General features: G+C 46.5%; 1 protein-coding gene across 5 annotated transcripts in view; it reads left to right on the forward strand.

Moving 5' to 3' along the window:
* sema6cb (semaphorin 6Cb) overlaps nt 1–20958 on the forward strand; it is a 201645-nt gene that overhangs the window by 163871 nt on the left and 16816 nt on the right. For 3 of the 5 annotated variants that reach the window (XM_030103834.1, XM_030103837.1, XM_030103836.1), the window contains 3 exons: nt 13692–13750; nt 14211–14261; nt 20748–20903. In XM_030103834.1, the coding sequence (XP_029959694.1) occupies nt 13692–13750; nt 14211–14261; nt 20748–20903 (266 nt within the window). The remainder of the gene's footprint in view (nt 1–13691; nt 13751–14210; nt 14262–20747; nt 20904–20958) is intronic. The other 2 variants (XM_030103838.1, XM_030103839.1) reach the window with 2 other exon arrangements.

Raw genomic sequence — 20958 nt, forward strand, 5'->3', positions numbered from 1 at the left:
TTGCTTGACTAATCGTTTTAAAGGTCGTTGATTAATCAAGTATCGCATAAACATTAGCTTTAGCTGTAAAGTCAGGTGTGCGCGCGTGCGTGCGTGCGTGTGTGTGAACACTAACAGTTTAACGTGTGTAAACTAAATGGATACTTGTCAGACGAGCTAAACGCTCTCATAAAACCTGCTGACCTGGCGTTAGCCACGCCGCCGCCTCTGACTCCAGATCGAGTATTGATCACGTGGCGCCGGCCGCCGTGCACGTGCACGTGCACGTGCAGCCGATCCGTGCGGCTCTGAACGGCTCACCGGAGGATCGGCGGCCGCGGTATGAAAATTATTGCCTCTGCTGCTGCTCGGCTACACGTTATTGACCGACTTACAAATGTGTCCTGGGTGGATGCGAGTCGGAGAACTAATAACGTCTTCATACAGCTGCGATTTCCTGTCTGACCCGACGCGGCGGCGGCGGCTGAGCCCACTAATTAGTGCGAGTCGGTCCGGAGGAGAATTAGCAGCTGAAACCTCCTGCTGGAGTGTTTGATTAGAAAAAGCAAATCTGCAGACTTTTGTTCCTCGTGGCTTCATTATTACAGACAATGAATCACATCGGGCAGAAAATTACTCCTCCACATTAATGGGCTGAAACTCTGAAGTGTGGAAAGTTTAGGCCACGCCCCCTCTGTTGATGCCGAGGCTTATGTGGATCACGATTCAGTTCAGATCAAAGTGACTTCAAGACCCTCTTTTCAAATAAAAACAGAAAACCTTGGTTGCGTTTTGGGAATCGGCGTCTGCTTCTTTAGTGTTTGATTTGTCTCTGTCGACCACGTTGAGAAATCATGTGGAGGAAGGGTTTCTTTACTTCTGACTATCTTAGAGATAACTGAATAGAGTCGTCCAGGCATCTCCTGTAGCTGCTTGATTGGATTTAGTGTTTCCAGGCGTCATGGGGTGAAAGGTCACGTCTGCTCGTCCATCATCAGAGCAGCAGAAACACTCGGGCTTCGTTCACACGGAAAACCTTCCTCGTGTTGTTTTGGTGTCCGTTTACCCGACAGATTGACAGGATGGGCAACGCGACTGGCATTAACGCAGTCGATCAGACATTCAGCTCACCTGACCTGCCGTGATGAACTCGGCCGAAACGCTCATCGATGAAGCCAAAAAAGATGGAAACTTTACTCACAGAGAAAATACTTTGCCGCGACTGATGTTTAATAAAAAGAAAAGTCCCTTTGACATTGAAGATCATTCAGTCTGTCTCACACAGACAAAAACACTTTTTTTCTAAAAGAAGAAGCCCAAGGACAGCTTTGTAAAACTCACAAGCACTGCTTTTTTTATTTCTTCTTTTAATGTAGTCAAAGACGACCTGGACCTGGACCGGGACTCCTCTCAGTTCAGAGGTCACATGCAGCCCTCTGCAACTGGAAATGTACAGATTAGACTTTTTTTAAAACCTCCAGAACAACATTACGGTGCGAACACATTTAATTTATCACAAGTGGACGCAAAAGGCAGAGAACAAGGAAGAGAAAAGCAGCGGCTGTTTGCACTTAATTCCTGCAGACCGGCGGCTCTCTGGTTAATGCACAGAACGGGAAGCCTGTGATTAATAAAGTCATTATTTTCTTTAAGTACCATTGCGGAAGCCATGCATTGTAGGCGCACGTTGTCAGAGGAGGGGAGGAAAAAAAGCAATAGAATTCCATTTGGAGTTGAAAGTGCAGGCAACAGGTCAATTATTGGGAACGTTCTCTCCTCCCGCTCCTCCCTGCGTCGCTCACAGCCTGCGTCATGAAGTCAGAAGTGATGTTCAGCCGCACTTGTTTCAATCATACAGCCAAACAGAGGAGAGAGACAAATGGCCGGTTGGGTGGAGGGAGAGATGGATGGATGGATGCGTGAATGGGCGGGCAGACGGATGGATGGAGTAAAGGCTGGAGGAGGGGTGCGGCCAGTTAAAGGTACTATTTTCTCCTTCTGACAGTCAAGGACTCTGCGTGTCCCTGTGTGCTTGATGTACAGCCTGTCGCTAAATCACCACGCCGCTGTGTGTGTGTGTGTGTGTGTGTGTGTGTGTGTGTGTGTGTGTGTGTTTCCTCTCTTATCGGGTGTGAACTGCAGTGTGTGGAGTTTGCTGTAGACTGACATCACATTGCATTTATCCCGTCACACACAAACACGGGGGGGGGGGGGGGGGCAGGAGGGGGGCTCTCCCACTGCCGGCTGCCTTCCAATAGATTATTCTGACGCCTGTAAATGTGCAGACCTGGAATTACTGCATATCTTCTGCATGGCCGCCCAGACGCCCCCGCACGGACAGAGGCTAATGGGATTTTTTTCCCTAATGCGTGTTTCTGTCCGTCCTGTCGTGTTCCTGCAGATATTTGGCTGCTGTGCCCAAATAATTGTTTTTGTTTTGTTTGAAGCTGTTGTGTGCGAAGATGATGGCTTTTTTTTTTTTTTTCAGTGTTTTTACATCTTTGACCTCAAGTCAGAGGATTTATTGTAATGATGTGCAGATTATTACAGAAATGTGTTTCAGTTATTTATGGTAAAAAGATCCAGCCTGCTTCCGTTTATTGGTGTTGCAGGATCATTTAAACATATAAACCTAATGTGGGCCCTTGAATGAGGCCCCCAGATGCTCGTATTTAACTCTCACTGTGATTTAATCACCTTTTTCACAACTGGATCAATTCGATCAGCAGTTCCACATTGTGGAAATCAGCTCTTTATCACTACTCCTGCTAAAGAAATGCTTCCAAGTGTTTTTACCACCTCAGGTTCGAGTAGAGCTGGGGTGTCAAACATAAGACCCGTAGGTCAAAAGCGGCCTGGAAGAGGCTCCAATCCGGCCAAACCGCCGAGCATATTTCTTCAGAGTAGTGAACACAACGCTGAGATCCAAGCCGAGATGTCGGTGAAGCTAGCAACCGAGATGCCGCTAAGCTAGCCTCAAAGCCTCGATGTGAAAACGGTCCAGCTCGGTCGTCTGTCCAAACGGACGTCTGCGTACTCGCCATCGCCACCACTGCATAATTATCACTATTAAACATTTTTCAGACTTCTTTCATTGCGCAGTTTGAACGTAGCTCTCTTGGACCAGTGAAATTATAGAATGCAATCACACACCATGGAGACAACTCAAAGAAATATCCCTTGATTCTACTGAACTCAAAAAATAAGCAATAATATTGTTCACCTTTTAGAAGTCTGAAATTTGTTGTCATTCAGCTTTGACGCTTTAGCTCCTCGTCTCTGTTTTGACGCTTTGTTCTCCAGTCTCACTGAAACGGTGAATACACCGAGAAAAGCAATTATTTTCTATTTTTTTTTAAATATCGCAGTTAAGGTCTTTGTTATTTTTACTCTTTTACAGGCTGACTTTGGCCTGCGGACCACATGCTTGACCCCGCGGTTATAAACAGTGGAGGAGTTATGGTTACGAGGTTATGAGTTTATACGAGGTTCTGAGAAGCGCGCTCGCCAAATCCCGTCAGCAGGAACAAAATAGGCGCACGACGATTAAATGGAGAGGATAAAAGTTCACTCTCTTGCTTTTTTCTTTCCTTGATGGCGCAAATTCAAAACTGCAAGATTCACAGCGACATTCGAGACGACAGATGTTGAGTCTTCTTCGAATGGATTCTAGGAAAACCTTTCTATACTTCCACTTCTACCATGAACAGTATTCTGAGGACTGTTCTCGCCGCAGGCTGTCAGATAAGCAGTTTCAGCCGAGAATAAAACCTGGTAACATCTGAATGCGAAGTGTCCCACCTGAAGAAAAGCCCCGGACATTATCTCGGCAGTTTTTCACGCTGCGCTCGAGTCAGAAAAACATTTAGTATTCAGTGGCAAAGCGGACAGTCTGACGAAGTTATCACTGTGACAGCTCACTTAAAAACAAGCTGTGTGTCAAACAAAATAACTAATTTCTGGCTGAGTTTAAGAGTCTTTTATGAGTTGGGGATTTTATCGATGCCTCCTGGTGCTCTCTGAAAGCATTGTTAAAGGCGTTCTGCTTTCTAGGAATTTAAAGTAATGAGATTTTGATTAAAAAGAAATTTGTTTCATTAAAATGTGGTTTTAATGAGGCATGAAAGTTGCTGAGTAAGATATAAAAGGTTGTTTTCAATTTCGTCAAAGAGCTTTAAGATGATAATTAAGCAGTGTGGGGTCACGGACGCCATTTGAACGGGGGTTTGTTATGTGGTTGTGGGTTTAGAGTGTCTGTCATTTCTCAGAAGAAGTCCTCCTAAGGGCTGCATGGCGTTCGGAGGGAAAGAGAGCGAGGACGAGGAAGTGCCAGTGCGGCTTCACGCTGGCGAGGCGCTACGAGTTCCTCGCCGAGGTTTGATTTATGAGTCGGGTTTAGCGTGCAGGACGGAGCCGCGCTGGAAACCGGCGGACCAGAACGTGAGAGGGATCAGCCAAAGTTACCCGTCCAAACTCAACTACGGCTTCAGACCTCCGACTGAGCGGCGGGGGAAACAAAGGGCACGGCACGAGATGGGAAGGCCTGCAGCCGGAGAGCAAGCCAGCGCTTCCAGAGAAAGAAGATTGATTAATAGAAGAAAGACGAGACAAAGCAGCGGGGTAAATGAAGGAGAAACTGTGGGCGGAAGAGGGGGAGTGAATTTTATCAGTCTGACTCCACAGTGCAGAACAGCTGTTTCTCATTTCAGGTTTTAGTATTCGAGGAGAGCGAGAGCGGCTCTGAACTAACGCTGGGGTTTATACCTGCATTAAGTGATATCTCTTAGTTATGTATATATCAGCGAGGAGTGGCTGTGAACGGGCAGGAAGAGGATGACAAAGGATACGGTGGGACGGCCGCGATGAAAGAAGGATGAGCTGATGTGAATCGGTCGGCGGCAGAAAGAGCCTGACCAGAGTTTGAGATGAAGCAGCTCAAAAGTCGTCCACCTCCTGGGACTCCCTCCGCTCTCTGTGGCTCCTCTCTCACATCACTCTATTCATGGGCTATCAGTCTCTCTCTGCCTCCCCCCTCCTTCCCTCCAGTCCTTTCTCATCCAGAGGTGGCATAAATTTTAATGACTGATGTGTGGCGGATCCAGGGGATCGGAGGGAGGCAGGGAGGGGGAGAGCACAGAGAATTCGCAGCCCTCTTTCTGTCTCTCACTGTGAAGGATTGGGCGGCTGGACGGCTCGGTTTTCTTCGTTTTGTTTCAGGGGTGTTTTAGTTCATGTGTCATCCATAATGCATTTGACATAATCACTGTCGGCCGAGCCAAAGCAGAAGACGGCCAAGGACAAGAGGCTGGACGCAGATCCTGACGGAGAAAAGCAGGTCAGCCGTGCAGACGAGGCCGGAACACCTCTGCAGCCACGGCGGCCAACGCTCGGCGTGAAGACACGCTTCCCGAGGCTCCTGTTGGTCAAATGAGTTACTTGGGAGGATGCCAATACGCCTTGTTCCTTCAGACTTTAATAACAGGAAATTAACAGGCTTTCCAACAGGTTTTGAAGGTACAAGAAGAGGAGCAAAAGCTTCCAAACAGAACCTGCTCCCTTAATGTCGTCCCTCAAATGCTTTGTTTCACACCAAGTAGCTCTGCTTGAATGCTAGTTTTCACATTGTACGATCTTGTTAATGGCTGTTAGCCTCCTGAATTCCATGTTTATCCATTAAGTCTTTAAATAAATGGAACTGTCACACTTCGGATCCACTTATACAGAAGTTTTAAAGTTGTAAACTTAAGGGTACAACACTTTTAAAATGTTCTTTTTTCTCTCTCTGAGAAAATGCAGCTTTTCTTCAAAGCACACTGCTGCTGAAGCAAATAGTTCTTCTAGAAATAAAATCAACAATGACGATGGAGAACGTCCGAGTAGTTTAGGTGCGTCTCATTTTCTTAAATTTAAAAGCCTTTTTTGCCTTGAAGTACATTTACTACACCATCATCTGCATACGTGGAGACACGGGAACTTGAATGATTGTCACACGCCTGGTTAGCTGTAACTCTTGTGCAACAAAACCAATGCTGTTTTCAGTGAATCGTCGCTGTGTCCGTTTATTTTAACATTTCAATAATTCACTGTCACACATGATTCAGGATAGACTGCCTGCACTTCAGAACCCCCGAGCTCGGAGCATTGTTACCAGGAAATAATCTGCAACACACAAATGTTCTCATTAATTTCTCAACAATTTCACTTCCACTCATAAAGTTACGTGTTCAGTCCCCAATTTGTCTTCCACAAATGTCCTTGGAGAAGGCGTTGAATCACAAATTTCTTCCAATAGTGTGTTATCATTTTGGCAGCCTTCACACTAAGATACAGAGTCGGTTTACTGTTTCACCATTTTTCTATAAATTTGTTTATATTTGTTAAAAAGATGTAATTTATTTCTGCCAAACAAGCTAAAGATTTTTCTGGAAGTGTTTTAAATCTTCCATTTGCTCGAAACTATTTTCAGTCGTGGATTAATACTGTTTGACTGTTTCCAGTAATCAGTCTCTGCCTCTGGGATTGACTCGAAATAAAGTGCATTGTCTTCAGTGGGATTGATCAATGCATCACTCAGTTCAGGCTTGTGGATTGCTGATGTTTTTGGGGATGTTTTCCTTATTTTCCAGACCGCTGCAAATGATTTAGCAAATTCAGCTAATTTAGATGAAATAAAGCTCCACTTTAAAGTCCATTTTGCTGGATGAATTGTGTAAAAGTAGCCTTAAGGTCCAGGACAGCAGGACAGGACTTTGCAGTCACATTGCATAATGCATGCTCTGCTGTACATGAATATATGTATATATCAAAATGATGTCTAATGGTTTATATAATGCGCTGTGGATTTCAGAGCAACGTGCATCTCAAGAGCAAAATTTGAATTATGATCTCTCACTAAAAGTTATTTATTTATTGTTTGCCTCCATAGTCCTGATGGTCTTAGTGGTCCCGGTGTTAGTCCTGCTTGTGATTCAGGTGCTTGTCCAATTAATTGTATATTAATAGTAGTTGAGGGGATCCTTGTCTCCGGTAGTAGTTAAGGAGGTCAAGGTTGGTATATTCAGCACAGTGCTGGTCCAGGATGATAGACCCTGTACTGGCAGTTCAGGCCCCTGAAGGGTAAAGTGGACAATCTCGGTGGTCTTGATGGCTAGCGGTGGTCTCGGGTGGCCTTCGTCCAGATGATGGATGATGCAATGTAGTCTTGGACCGGGTACTGCTTGTTATGGTTCCAGATGGCCCTGTTGGTCCAGGTCAAGCCCGTGATGGATGACCTTTTCAGTCGTGGATCTTGGTCTCGGTGTTGTACTCCAGGTCATGACGTTGGTTGTTGATCTAGATTGCCCTGATGATTGTCCTAGTGAAGGTAGGGAACTTGGCGGTCCAAGTGGTATAGACCAGTTAATGGGCGTGGTTTTACTTGTGGTCCTACTGGGGGTAGTGGAACTCTGATGGTCCAGGTTGTATACTCCAGGTCATGATGGTGGGTGTAGAGGTTGTGTTGGTCCAACTGGTCCTGACAGTGGATTACGTGGGGGTAGTGGAACCTGTTGGTCTGGGTGGTGTAGTCCAGGTCATGATGGTGGGTGTAGTTGTAGTGGTGTTCATGGTACTTGCTTTGGTGGTTGTGGTGGTCCTGCTGGTCCTAATGGTCCTGGTGGTCCTGGTGGTGGTTGTTTTGGTGCCTAATCAGCCATTACAAATGATTTTTTCCTTGCAGACGCAGTAGCACGTGCGCTTTCTTGCGCTTGCCCATGTTGTCATGGTGACTCGGCTCGATCAGATTATTTTCAGCTGGCCTTTTGTTTTCTTTAAGGATTGTCATCCGGAGGTGTTAATTTGTCACGCACACACTCACCTGAGCCGAGTACATCTGTTCACGACTGCGTTTATTAGAACGAAGGTCCAGCCGGCCAGAAGTTGTTTTTTTTTTTCTTCTCTCTCTCTCTTTCGGTCTGCTCAGTGTAATCAGCAGTGTGTCATTGAGTGCAAAGCTCTTGTTTCATCATCAGTAGCAGCAGGATGCAAATAACCATCACGGGCTAAAACAGCCGTGCGAGGTGGAAAGGCCGTGTTCAGTTTGGTGTGTCAGGCCTACTGAGAACGGCGCTATTAATTCTGTGATGGCAGCATGAGGGCAGCGGGTGGGGGGGGGGGGCTGTGAGACAGGAGCCCCCACCGAACAGCTTTGTGGTAAAAGCTTGCTGGTGTGTGGAAAGCCGAGCGGAGCGGAATGAATTGGTGCTCGACGGCCCTCGTGTTCGGCTGTTTATTCATGTGCATGAACACCAGCGAAGGTCGGTTACAGTGAGGAGCGCTGATAAGTCTGCTTTGACAAATATGAAGGTGACCCGACATCCTGCTAGTTAACACCATTCCCTTTATGAGCTCCGGCGACGGAGCTATGGCGGTACACAGTGTGAATTTCACATCTCGCTCCCCTTTCTTATTAACCCACTTGAGCGCTTGACCTCCTTTGTACAGAAGCAGTTGAAAGGAGTTGGAGCCGATTTTCAATCAGCTGCTGGGAAAGAAAAGTTTGTGTGAGTTCACCATGCCAGACTGCTGCTTTGTTTGTTTGCACATAAACAAAGTGGAAACTTGCAACTTTCTCAACAAAAGTTTGTGTTCGTGGCTGCTGAAGTAGAGGCAAAGTTGACTTTCCAAAGTGATGAAGAAGTAGTGTCAAACATAAGACTCGTGGACCAAAACCGGTCGAAGACGCTCCAATCCGGCCAATCCAGAAAATGAAAAAAAAAATTCAAAGAAAACATTTTTTTAACGAATTCCAGGGAGAAGGTTTTTACTTGGCTTTGTGTTGAGATTGTAGGCATTTTCCATTGTAATTGTGAAAACAGACATTTTTCCCCATATATACTCTGCACCACATAATTTTAGCAGTTTTTTCAATGAATTTCTTTATTATTGTCAGTTTAAGGAGAGATATGAATCATTCATGGTTTAATCTCAGTCATTTACATCTTCAAGGACGCACCAATTTTGCTTTTTTTTAGAGGACAAGTATAAGCACTAAACTTGCCCTGCTCACTGATACCAAGTATGGATATGAGTACTGATTAAATGACATTAAGGGCCAATCCCAATTCTCCCCCTTTCCCCTCCCCCTCAGCCCTTGGCCCTACCCCTATCACTCTCCTACCCCTGTTAGAATAGGGCTGAGGGCTGGGGCTATCTTTGCAGCACTATGAATTGGGATACCCCTTGGCCTTTTAAGCCCCGCCGCGCTCCTATAACAACAAAAAATTATGGATATTAGAAATGATAGAAATTACTTTTATTTTTTAATAATAGTATTATTATTTACCTTATATTTCTTTTTGAGGTTCTCCCACTTTTTTGAAGCTTGCTGGGCTGTAACTTCCCCTTCCAAGCCATTTTCTTTTATGAATTTTCTGAAGTAATACATGTATATTTATGTAAACACGTTTTATTATTGACATATTAGAGCTCAGACGAATAATATAATTTACTCCCATTGTGTTTTGGTGCTGTATTTTGATTTCAAAAACTTTTCTTCATTTTCACCTCTAAACTGAATCAGAAGTCGGGTTTCATCGGGGGTCCCTGTGGCAAACATATGACATTAAAAACATGATAAAGGATGACGTTAATACAGTGATTAGTGCTCTTCAGAAGTTACACATTTGCGATCGGAAACGGTGCTACGCAGCGCTAAAACGTTAATCCATGACTGGGACACTGTCACGCTAGTATATCTATAAATTTCAGTGAAGCAAATACACTTTTTATAGCTTTTTAAATAGTATACAGAAAGCAGGCTTACATTTGTGCGACTCCGTGGAGGGCGCCATGTTGTTTTTTTCTGGCCAATGTGAAACTCCGCCTCCCCCTATTGAGAATAGGGAGCATCGATGCAGACTTCGCTGAAAGGGGTGAAATAGCCCTTCCCCTTACCCCGACCCCTATTCAGAAAGTAGAATTGGGATAGCCCTTAAGCCTCGTGAACGCGCATATCATAGGGGTAGGTGTAAGGGGTAGAATTGGGATTGGCCCTAAGCCTAATTTATTCTCAATATCCAAACAGCATGTGAAGGCTACGCGTTGTTGCAGACCTCCTCTTCCTCCTCCTCACTTCCAAAAGCCTTGAAGACTCCAGCATGCGGCTGAAACTGCAGGACTCGCAGTGCATCGTGTGTCTCTTCTGCAGCCCGTATCTTCATTTGAAGCCGGCGAGCGTTTCTGTATTTTGCGGTTTTCTTCAAGCCTTCTAATGAATAATTAGCAGGGAGGGCATTGATGGTCGGACTGTGGGTTTCAGTTTGATCCGACTTTTCCTCAGAGGTCAATCAGGGTGCAAGTTTGCAAAATGTCTCAATCTGTGGAATCTAAAGGAGAACAAAACTTCTCCTCATGATTAAAAAAAAAAAAAAAAGCAGAGAAACTTTGCAGTAGTTGTTATCACAGGGTTCTGTGTGCCTCGCCGTTCATAGTCAAGCACAGTAACTGCTCTCAAGCTGTAAAAACACGTCTTCTAAAGCTGCGGCTTCTCGTCTTTTCTCTCGCCGAGGCTCCTTTATTCTCCTCAACACTGAGCATCAGTCTGCTTTTCTTTGATTTGCTAATCACCTCCTTTCTCACACCGACTCTTCTCCCTCCTAAGAAAACGCCGGAGCTCGCTCCGAGGGAGTGGTGGAGCTCGGTAGTACGCAGAGGTGTGTGACTCACTGCTTCATGTATGGAGACGTGTGTGAGTCGTCACCTGAACACAGACACACACACACACACTGAGGAAATGGAAGCGATTAATTCTTTGAGCTCATTTCTTCTCCTCTTAACCGAGTTTAGCTTTATTGCTTTCTGGATGTTTACTTGTTTATACGTCCGATTTAGCCCTTATTGCCTCTCTCAGGTGCCCATAAGTATGTTTGTGTTTGGGATTACGTGTTCCATGTGTTTGCCTTGTGTCTGCGCCGCGCCGCTGCGTGTTGTTTCACGGCGTTTGCCAGCTTATTGCTGGACGGATGCTGGAAGTTGGTGTTTGCATGAAGCCTGCGCGAGAGGCATGTTTGTGTTTAGCTTATATAAGGAACTAATTGGTTTGTTAGAGAGTGGGCGTGCGTGCGCGCTCGTACAAAGTGTTTCTTGGGAGATGGCGGATCGTTATGCCGGCGCTCGTGCAGGATAGCAGCCCGCGTCTCTTTTATTTGCTTCGTTACAAAGTGTGGGAGGCTGGCTGCCGCCGACGCCGGGAAGTACTTCCACTCCACCGTGCGTCGGTTCGATCTCATCGTCCGGACGAGCCGCTGATGTCCGACTGACGGGAGGTGGAAGATGGAGCGTCTGCATGGGCGGCAGCGGCGTATCAATCGTCAGCACATTTTCATCAGAGCGGCGGGAAATCAATATTTGTCAGCTTGGCTTTCATGCGTCCGAGGTGAACCGACAGGATTTGGATTTCATACCTATAAATTCAGACGGGCAGAAAACGCAGAGAGCAGGAACTTATTTAATGCAATTGAGCCTGTCTGTTGTTTTCATGTTGATTCAATTAGAAGCCATGTTCGTCTGGATGGAGCACATCAAGTGATCAGAATCACTGCAGCGGCTCACGAGTGGCGAGGAGGCACGACGGCAGGGAAGAGATCTCGCGGTTATCGGGTCTTAAATGAGCAGAGAACACGATGTGAAGACGACGAGAGCTGACTGTGTTTGGCCGATGATGGAGGCTGTTTCCGGATTTCACACACAGACCAACTGTCACGCACAGTCACAAAACTTTACAGGAACGGCCACAAGCCCAGAGTCGACTGTAAGAGATGTAATATTATTTCAGTGAAGATAAAAGATATCGGCAGTGAAGTGAGATTATCAGCTCCTCTCAGCCTGTCCAGTAAATCCTGTTTGTCGTCAGTTCAAGAAATAAAGATAGATTGAATAATAAACACAAGCTGAAGGTTTTGGATTAGGAGTGTCAAATATAAGGCCCACAAGAGTCTCCTCTCCAGCTCACCAAACCAATTGAAAAAAAAAATGTAAATAAGCATTGATTTTTTTTCCACAATAAATTCCTAAAGATTAGCAAACAACACTGGGACCTGAGATTACAGTATTGTTTTGATTTTGTGAAAATATCAAGTTTTTCATCACGTATGCTCTGAACCAGGACGACGAAAAAATGAAAACTAAGATTGAAACTTTACTCTGGTGATGCACCAGTTTGATGTTTGCTATTTGCAAGGAAATGGGAGTGAATGTCAGCATTACCTGCATGCTGAGACAAAACACTCTGAGAAGCCAAATCTGGGCTGGAACTCTCTTCCTCCTCTTTCCGACCGCCGGACACGCCCGCCGTGATGCTGCTGGCGTCCGTCCAAACGGATATACCAAGGGAATGGTTTGAAGAAAGAGTTTTTCGTTCGTTTTTTTATACACCTTGAACACTACTTTATCTATAAATAATTTAATTGACCGGTCACAGAGAATGGGCATGTGCCTGAATATGACGTAAAAGCTCGAAAAATCATATTTTGTTCCTCTTTAGTGACACAAAACCAACAGAAGCATTTCGTCGTGCATTTCACGAAGTCAATTAAACATTATCAAATGAAAGAAAGAAAACTGCACCTTCACTTTCCAGTCTCTTTATTCTCTTATTTGCCAATGAATATGTAAAATATGTTTTCAAAAATACGTTTCTGTGCTTTCTTTAAAAGAAAAAAACTTAAACTTGAAAAATAAAAAAATAAAAAAACAGCTTTTGCGAAATAACACCTGGATATCTGGCATCTGGAAAAAAAAAAAAAAAAACGCCTTTCAGTTTATTTTCATTCTCTGTGCAGAAAGGTAGCCATCCAGACGTCTCGTCAAGATGCTTCCTGTGTGGTTAGCAGCAGGTGGTACCAGAGCGGGCGACGTCTCCCTGGAAATATCCGTGTTAAATGACAGCTTTGGGTGTCAGTCGACGTGAACCGCCACACTTTCCTCCCAGAGACTCTCTCTCACTTCCTTTCTTTTGCTTTTTTTTTTTTTTTTTTCCAAACTGCTCTTCCACAATCATACGCTGAAGCGTTCATTGCAGAGCAGGAAAACTGCAGGTACCAATTTGACCAGCAGCGGCTCGAATCCACCGAAACACCGAGCAGTGCCGAGGACCGAGGGACCGGGTGGAGGAAACGAGGAAGACATGACAAAAAGTCAAAATGTGGACACAGTTCTCACCACAAAGCCATGTTTTTGTACATTTCCCTGTAAAGTTTGATTGTTTGGTCATTTAAATGCTCTATCATGTGGAAGGAATCTAAAGGTTTTACCTTGACATTACTTGTTGTTTTGTGCTAAATCGGCATTTTCAGTGAATCTTGGTGGCTGATAGAAATTCAATGTTTATTACCTGAATCTAACAGTTAAAAGACAGTACATTACATGTTTGAGGTGTAGTTGAGGGGAAATGAGGATACTTTGAATTTTGAATGCCTTGATATTGATGTTTTACAACCTTGTGGACGGACCGGCGGGTTCGATTCCCCCCTCCATCCTCAGGTCGGGTCACCGCCGGCCGCAGACACTCTGACCTCCTCCAGACACAAGACAAATTAGATTGTGTTGCGGCGGCTCGCCCGGCATCCTCATGAGCAGAAGCAATTCTGCAAAGAGGTGCTTTGTTAGAGACGGACATTCGGCCAAATGAACTGACGCAGATGTGCTGATGAGCCCGTTTGTCTTTGTCCCCTCAGAGGCGGGTTCGAGCAGGACGTGGAGAACGGCTACCACCAGTATCCGGACACCTGCCACGGTGAGACGCACACTATCACTCACCCTCAATAATTCCCATAAGCAATAAAAAAAAAATACAGATAAAACAAGTCCTGCGACTGTTATCAGGTCCTGACGCAATTGAGCAGCGATCCAGGCTGGAAGGAAGCATAATGGAGCATTAGGATGTATTTATTTCAGCTCGGGCTGCGGCTCGGTTCATCTTGAAGGAGCTGGAGTAGTTTGTCCGCCCCCGTTCACAATCCCCGCCGGAATACCGCTCTCAATCTCTCCATGTTAATTAAGCATTTGCTCATAGAAGTGTTTTTATGTGCGAAAAAGTGGGTTGTTTACAGCTCTTTTGTGTCTGGGGTGTGATGAGAATCACAAACGGGACAAATTAAACGCTCCTTTTCACTCCGCGGCTCCACAAGGCAAAAAATAATATTCGCGCAATAAACCGCATGCAGTGATCGTGTTGCTGATTTTCTGCTTTCCAGACGTTCTGGCGACGACTCGCAAGCAGAACACGGCGCTGGATTCGGCGTATGGTCAGTGGATTCCTTTACCTGCTTCACACACACACACACACACACACACACACACACACAGTAACAGGAACGCTGTAGTTCATCTGAAGACTTGTTGGCGTCCCTGTGTGACTGTATTTATGTAGTTTTAGAACAATTATTTTACAGCGTCGGATCTTTTGGAAGCTTTTGGATTTCACTTATTGGAAAATGTCTTCTTTTGATTGGCTCAGCGGTTGAGAAGCACAATCCTGAGAATCATCAACTTTGAGTTATTTTAGCACTTATTCTTAAACCAACATATTCGTAACATTTTGTACACATAGAAATGTACAGAAAAGAGGAAGACCGACCTGAATCATTTACATTTCACCATCTATTGAGCGACATGCTGTGGATTTGTTGCTGGATTCTCTGAATAGATTAACTACTCAGTATTAAGTCCAGCTATTCCTCATGTAATTTGCTATTTGCAACATAGAAGCTTTAATTTGACACATACAGCCTAATTTCATCTCGAGTGTGTGGAATAGCGGCATAATACGCTTGAAATTTACACTTTGGAGTCATTTTTTTAGTTTTAGTGTGGTCTACACAAGATGGAAATCTCTATTTTTGCAGAAACCAAAGAAATTGAATCACAAAAGTTACTATAATCTCAACATAAAGCCAGTTTGAATGAAATCTCCTGGTGTAAAATACAGTGAAATGTCTTAAATCCTTCTCCTCTGACTGTTGCATGATGGGTGTTTCTGATCAGAGCCTCTTCTGCTCCGGTTTCGGCCCGACGGCCGCGTGGAAGACTTCCTGCATCGGGTTGTGTCTCGCCAGTAGAAAGAATCGGAATTTAAAAGCTTAAAAAAGCGGCGTGTCTCTGTCGGATTCACTTTGCGCGCTGACCTTTAAACATCAAAACAAAAGATTTGGAGAGACAACTTATTGAATGCTTTTATGACTCATATTACACAGCTAAAATTTAATAACCTCCAAAACAAAGCGGAGTGTCGGCTGAACGCACTCCCGAGACTCATGGAGGAGGTATTTTTACCCGCGTCGAGCTCATGACTGCTCATAAAAATCTATAAAGGAGTCAAAACATCAGCAGGAATCCCTCCGTTACACACACCCTCACACACACACACACACACACACAGCTCTGACGGCTGTCACGCCCGCAGGTTGGTTGTTTCCGTCGTCGTCGTTGCTGCTTCGGTTCAGTCGCCCTGTTTGCTCGGCTTCAGCAGGGTTTGGATGGTTTTGAGGTTACCACAGATAAATCAAGCAGAGGATTCAGTCTGTTAAATAAAAAAAATTCATAAATCTTAAAGACTATTTTAAGACTTTTTTCAGTCTTTAGCTACATGATCGTTTTCTAATGTGGTCCTTCAGTGTTTTGCAGTGCAGAAAATACCTTCTTGCATTTTTGCAGAACAGATATGAAACAATTCTCCTCTGTTGTTTTAATCAGGGTCATAAATATGCATGAGGGATGCAGCTTCTTTAAAATATTGCTCTTACTGTCATCTAATCTGTAAAGGGAGACTTTAGTCGCAAACTTGTTTTTCTCTGAGATGGATTCTTACTCTTCGACTGTCGCCTGATAAAAGTACTGATACACAAAAAATACTTTGCTAAAAACACCGACACAACTTCCTAAAGTAAAAGTAGTCGGAGCTTCTTAAATTGACCCAGAAACAAAGTCAGAAAGTGTTCTTGAAATCTAACCTTTTTAAGACGCTGTGAGTCTGGTTTTTGATGGTAACATTGTCACCAGCTTTATCATGAGCAATAATACAGACCATGGTCATATATTACATATTATATTCAACTCTGACATCTTCCCACTCTTTTTTGAGGAATGTGTTGGTTTTAAGATAATAATATTGTAACTTCAGCTTTGATTACATGACTGCAGCGCTCAGAGACCCTGAAGAAACTGAAATATTTTCAAAAGCAGCTCCAAAGTTTGAAACTTTTTGAAAATGCTGAAACTGTGATTCTGTGTCGACGGAGGTGTGGGACGGCCGTCGTAGATACTTTTGCACATGCTCAGTAAATGGACAATATTCATCGTGTCTGTGCAAATGTTGCCACATAAACACGAAGCTGGAACCGAAAAAAGTAAAAACTTCTTTTTCACGTGAAGAATCTCGAAAAATGGCGCCGAAAACACTTAAATCCAACAGCTTCTGCGGCTTTAAGGACTGGAACCATCAGCAGTGCTGATCTGAATCGTTTTCATAGAAGTTAAAATAGTAAAGAGAAAATACACAAACGTACTGCATGTTTAAAGGAAGAGAGGAAATGTTAAAGGTTGTTAAAAACACCAGTTCTCCAGTAAAGACGAAAACTGGCGTGATTACCGTTTGGAAAGGTCCCGTTTCCCAATTTAGAGGAGACGATTATAAAATCAGCACAGCCTCATCAGGCTGGGAGAGGATGAAACTCCGAAACCTAAACTTGACTTTTCAAAAATATTCTCATTAATGGAGACATTTTAAAGTGGCTGTTTCTTCCTCGTTTAGTGAGAAGCAATTTTTTTTTTTTTTTTTTTTGTCCAGATAAACCAGGTTTTTAAAGAAAAGTGAAGAGCTCATAAAATCATCAGATAATGGAAAAAACTGCATGAATCTTATTTATTCTGGTTCTTGATCTTGTTTGGATCCAGCTCTGTGTCGTTAAACGTTCGTCCTCTGATCGTCGCGGGTTCTTCAACACCTGAAACACTGAAGTCCCTGTCTGGAGCGCCGGTCCTTTGACAGACCGGATTCTGTGAGCCTAATGTCCTGCATCAGCCCCGTCACGTCCCATCACCCCCCCGCCGGCCGCGCCGCGCCGCCGGAACAGGAATAGGAACGGCGCTAAGCTTCCTCGCTCTCAGATGAGATGGAGGAGGCGGCGTTGGGAACAAGCTTCCATCACAGCAAAATTCAGAACCGGTCAGTTTCCATCAGATCGCCAGACAAATGACGAACTGGGACTCGGGGGAGTTAATGGCGGCGGCGTTGCGGCCAGGCGGCGCCGCCCGTCCTGCGTCTTCCCCTCAGAACGGAGCGCTGTGTGCCTGGAGCTCCGGGCCGGAGCCTCCGTCCCACCGAGCCGCCGCCGCCGCCTGCGGAGCCTCCCTGCTGGAGGAATCACCGCTCAGCTGGAGGCAGCGCTTGATGAGCGGCCCTCCTGCTTCATCCCGCCGGGTTCTCCACGCCCCCGCGCTTCGCCGCTCCGTTTGAAGCCTCTCGCGCGTCGCTGCGTGTTTGCGCGCATCTATTTTCTTTTTCTGGCTGATTCACACTAAAAGCCTTTTAAGTCGCTGCGCCGAAGATCAATTATCAGCTTCCCGAGACAATGAAACCCCCCGTACGCCGAACAAAGCTCCTGTCACTCGGGGGCTGTGTTCTCGGTTTGAATACACTCCAAAGGCAGCCAGCCTCACCCGACCGGCGGCTGCTGGTAAACACTCCTCTGGAACCTGCAGTCGGCTCGTAACGAGGAAACTGTGACGCACGGTTTGATGCGGCTCGCAGAATAAAATGGTGATAAGTTAATAAAGTAACGATGAAGGCCTGGAGATCTCGTCCAGAGCGCCAGGGCCAAGCACGCCCCCGGAGGACCGCTTTCATTTGCTTGACGCAGATGGCGAACTGACAGGGCGCCTCATCGAGCGAGAGTGAGCGAGACCAACCCCCCACCCCACCCCCACCCACCCTCCTCCGAGCGCCGCCCAGCGCTAACTTTACGGCCGCCTTATTAGTGCGTGAGCGCGAGCCAATAGCGGCAGGCTGCTCGCCGCTCCTCAAGGACAACAGAGAGCTAATCATGCAATCAAGAAGCGGCGTCTGTCACCAAGATAAATATGTCTGATAATACCGGGCCGGAGGCGGCAGCGCCCGGCCGGCGCCGCGGCATATGGTTGAAGTGGGTCCAAACCGGGGTGCTGTAATGTTTGCTGTGGCGTCCCGAGGCGGGGGAGGGGGGGTTGAGAGGGGGGGGCGAGAGTCTGCCAACACCTGGCTGACTGAACGTCTTCATATCTCCTTATCTGTGAAAACACTCGGAGGAAGAGCCGCAGAGCCTGCATGGCGGTTTGAGGTTAAAAGAACAGAAGCTTTTCTGTTAATCAAGGTTAGAACGGCGAGGTTGGAGAAAACCTCGGCGCTGAAGCTGCTCGTTCTCCGACAGCTGAATTCTGAGAATGTTTCAACTGAGAAGGAGAGAAAATCTGCTCCAGTTAGCAGACGGCGCAGAATCCATGCAGTCAGCGCTTTTCTGCTCCGATCTAACCGACTTCAGAGGACTGAAAGTGATCCGGGAGGACCGGGTGACAGCAGGTTCCACCGCAGACTGATCCCCGGACTGATCCCCAGACTGATCCCCGGACTGATCCTCGGATTGATCTCCGGACTGATCCTCGGATTGATCTCCGGACTGATCCTCGGACTGATCTCCAGACTGATTCCCAGACTGATCCTCGGACTGATCCCCAGACTGATCCTCGGACTGATCTCCAGACTGATCCTCGGACTGATCCCCGGACTGATCTCCAGACTGATCCTCGGATTGATCTCCAGACTGATCCTCGGACTGATCTCCAGACTGATCCCCGGACTGATCCCCAGACTGATCCCTGGACTGATCCTCGGATTGATCTCCGGACTGATTCTCGGATTGATCTCCGGACTGATTCCCAGACTGATCCCCAGACTGATCCTCGGACTGATCCCCGGACTGATCCTCGGACTGATCTCCAGACTGATCCCCGGACTGATCCCCAGACTGATCCTCGGACTGATCCCCGGACTGATCCTCGGACTGATCCTCGGACTGATCTCCAGACTGATCCCCAGACTGATCCTCGGACTGATCCCCGGACTGATCCCCGGACTGATCCCCGGACTGATCCCCGGACTGATCCCCGGACTGATCCCCGGACTGATCCTCGGACTGATCTCCAGACTGATTTCCAGACTGATCTCCGGACTGATCCCCGGACTGATCCTCGGACTGATCTCCGGACTGATCTCCGGACTGATCCCCGGATTGATCTCCAGACTGATTCTCGGACTGATCCTCGGACTGATCCTCGGACTGATCCCCAGACTGATCCCTGGACTGATCTCCAGACTGATCTCCAGACTGATTCTCGGACTGATCCTCGGACTGATCCTCGGACTGATCCTCGGACTGATCCCCGGACTGATCCCTGGACTGATCTCCAGACTGATCTCCAGACTGATCCCCAGTCAGTCTCATCTACTATTATTACACAAACGGGCTGCAGTTTTAGGTGAAGACGTGAAATCTCCTGAGTGTGTTGGAGGTCAGTTTACACAACGGTACTCTGAGAAACTGAAAACAGCGCCCGAGGTGGAACTTCTTAAAAGTACTCCGAGTCCCTCTTCGTGTCAACAAGTCGCCGATTCACCTCAAAAACACATTCGTTCTTTGTCTGAGGGAGGAGACCAGACTACCTGGAGAAAACTGATCCATGCACAGAGAAAACATGCAAACTCCAAACCAGAAAGCCGCTGGATCTCAACCAAGAGCGCTAACAAGCTTTAAAACTCCAAGTCTCTTCAGGCTCAAGTCATTTTTCTTTCAAGTGTTTATTCAGCATGTGAACCTGGCTTCAGTTACGTTTACAAACCCGAAAAAACCCACAGAAAATCTCCCTTTGTCCTTGAAGCGCCGTTGAACTGGACATTCTGGATTGTTCCTAAACACGCCGTGCTCCAGCCCAAATAAACTTTTAAATAAACGCCAACTCATCAGAACACACGGCATGTAATCCCCCGCCGGCGGGCCGGATGGGGTCCGGCGGCTCCGCCTCTCCGTCACGACTGCGTTCTGGTTCCATGCATTCCCGTTGTTCATGTCGTGTGTTTGTTCCATGTCCGCCTGGCGTCCTGCAGCCTCCATCACAGCATCTTCACTGCTTCCAGCCCGACTTTTGGAGACGTGTTCAATTTTAAATACAAAAGTTTCCCCAAAACTTTGAACTGCGCTCAGTGTGGGTTTAGATTATATTACGTTCCCTAAATAGCAGCGTTTATTCACAGTCACAAACGGATATGAGGCTTTGCTTCTCCTCCTGTTCTCATCTGGACTGAGTGATTTTTGACGGAGATAATCACAGCTCTGCAGAAGAGACCTCCGAGTTCTGGATGTTCCTGCAAATATTGACATGCCAGAAGCGCTGGTGTGTGTGTGTTGGTGGGGGGGGGGATGGGTGTGTGTGTGTGTGTGTGTGTGTGTGTGTGTGTGTCATCATGTTGCTCACCATCCCTGCAGAGTGTTTCTGTTAACAGGTGACGGCGTTCTCCCCGCTCAGGACTCACCCTCATTTCTCTGAAGTTGATTGTTCGGGCCTGATTCACATTTTCACTAATCACTCACTCTGTTGCCCCCCTTCCTCCTCCTCCTCCTCCCACTCCTCCTTCTCGTTCTCCACCTCCTCCTCCTCTTCCTCCTCCTCCTCCTCCTCCTCTTCCCCCTTCGCTACAACCACAGGGAAGACCACACCCACAAGCGCCAGCACCACCTATCATGGGGCGGCGTTCCCAAAGGAGGCAGGTGACCCTGAAAGAGGTACAGGTCCTGATCGCCCTCCCCCCATGGGGGAGCAAGGGTCACCTGACTCGGAGCCGATCAGTGTGGAGATGGAGGGTAAGGGGGAGGGATGTGCATCCTCGGTGACCTCTGACCTGCAGGGGATTGCACT

Source organism: Salarias fasciatus, chromosome 11 (genome assembly GCF_902148845.1).
Source record: "Salarias fasciatus chromosome 11, fSalaFa1.1, whole genome shotgun sequence".
NCBI lineage: Eukaryota > Metazoa > Chordata > Actinopteri > Blenniiformes > Blenniidae > Salarias > Salarias fasciatus.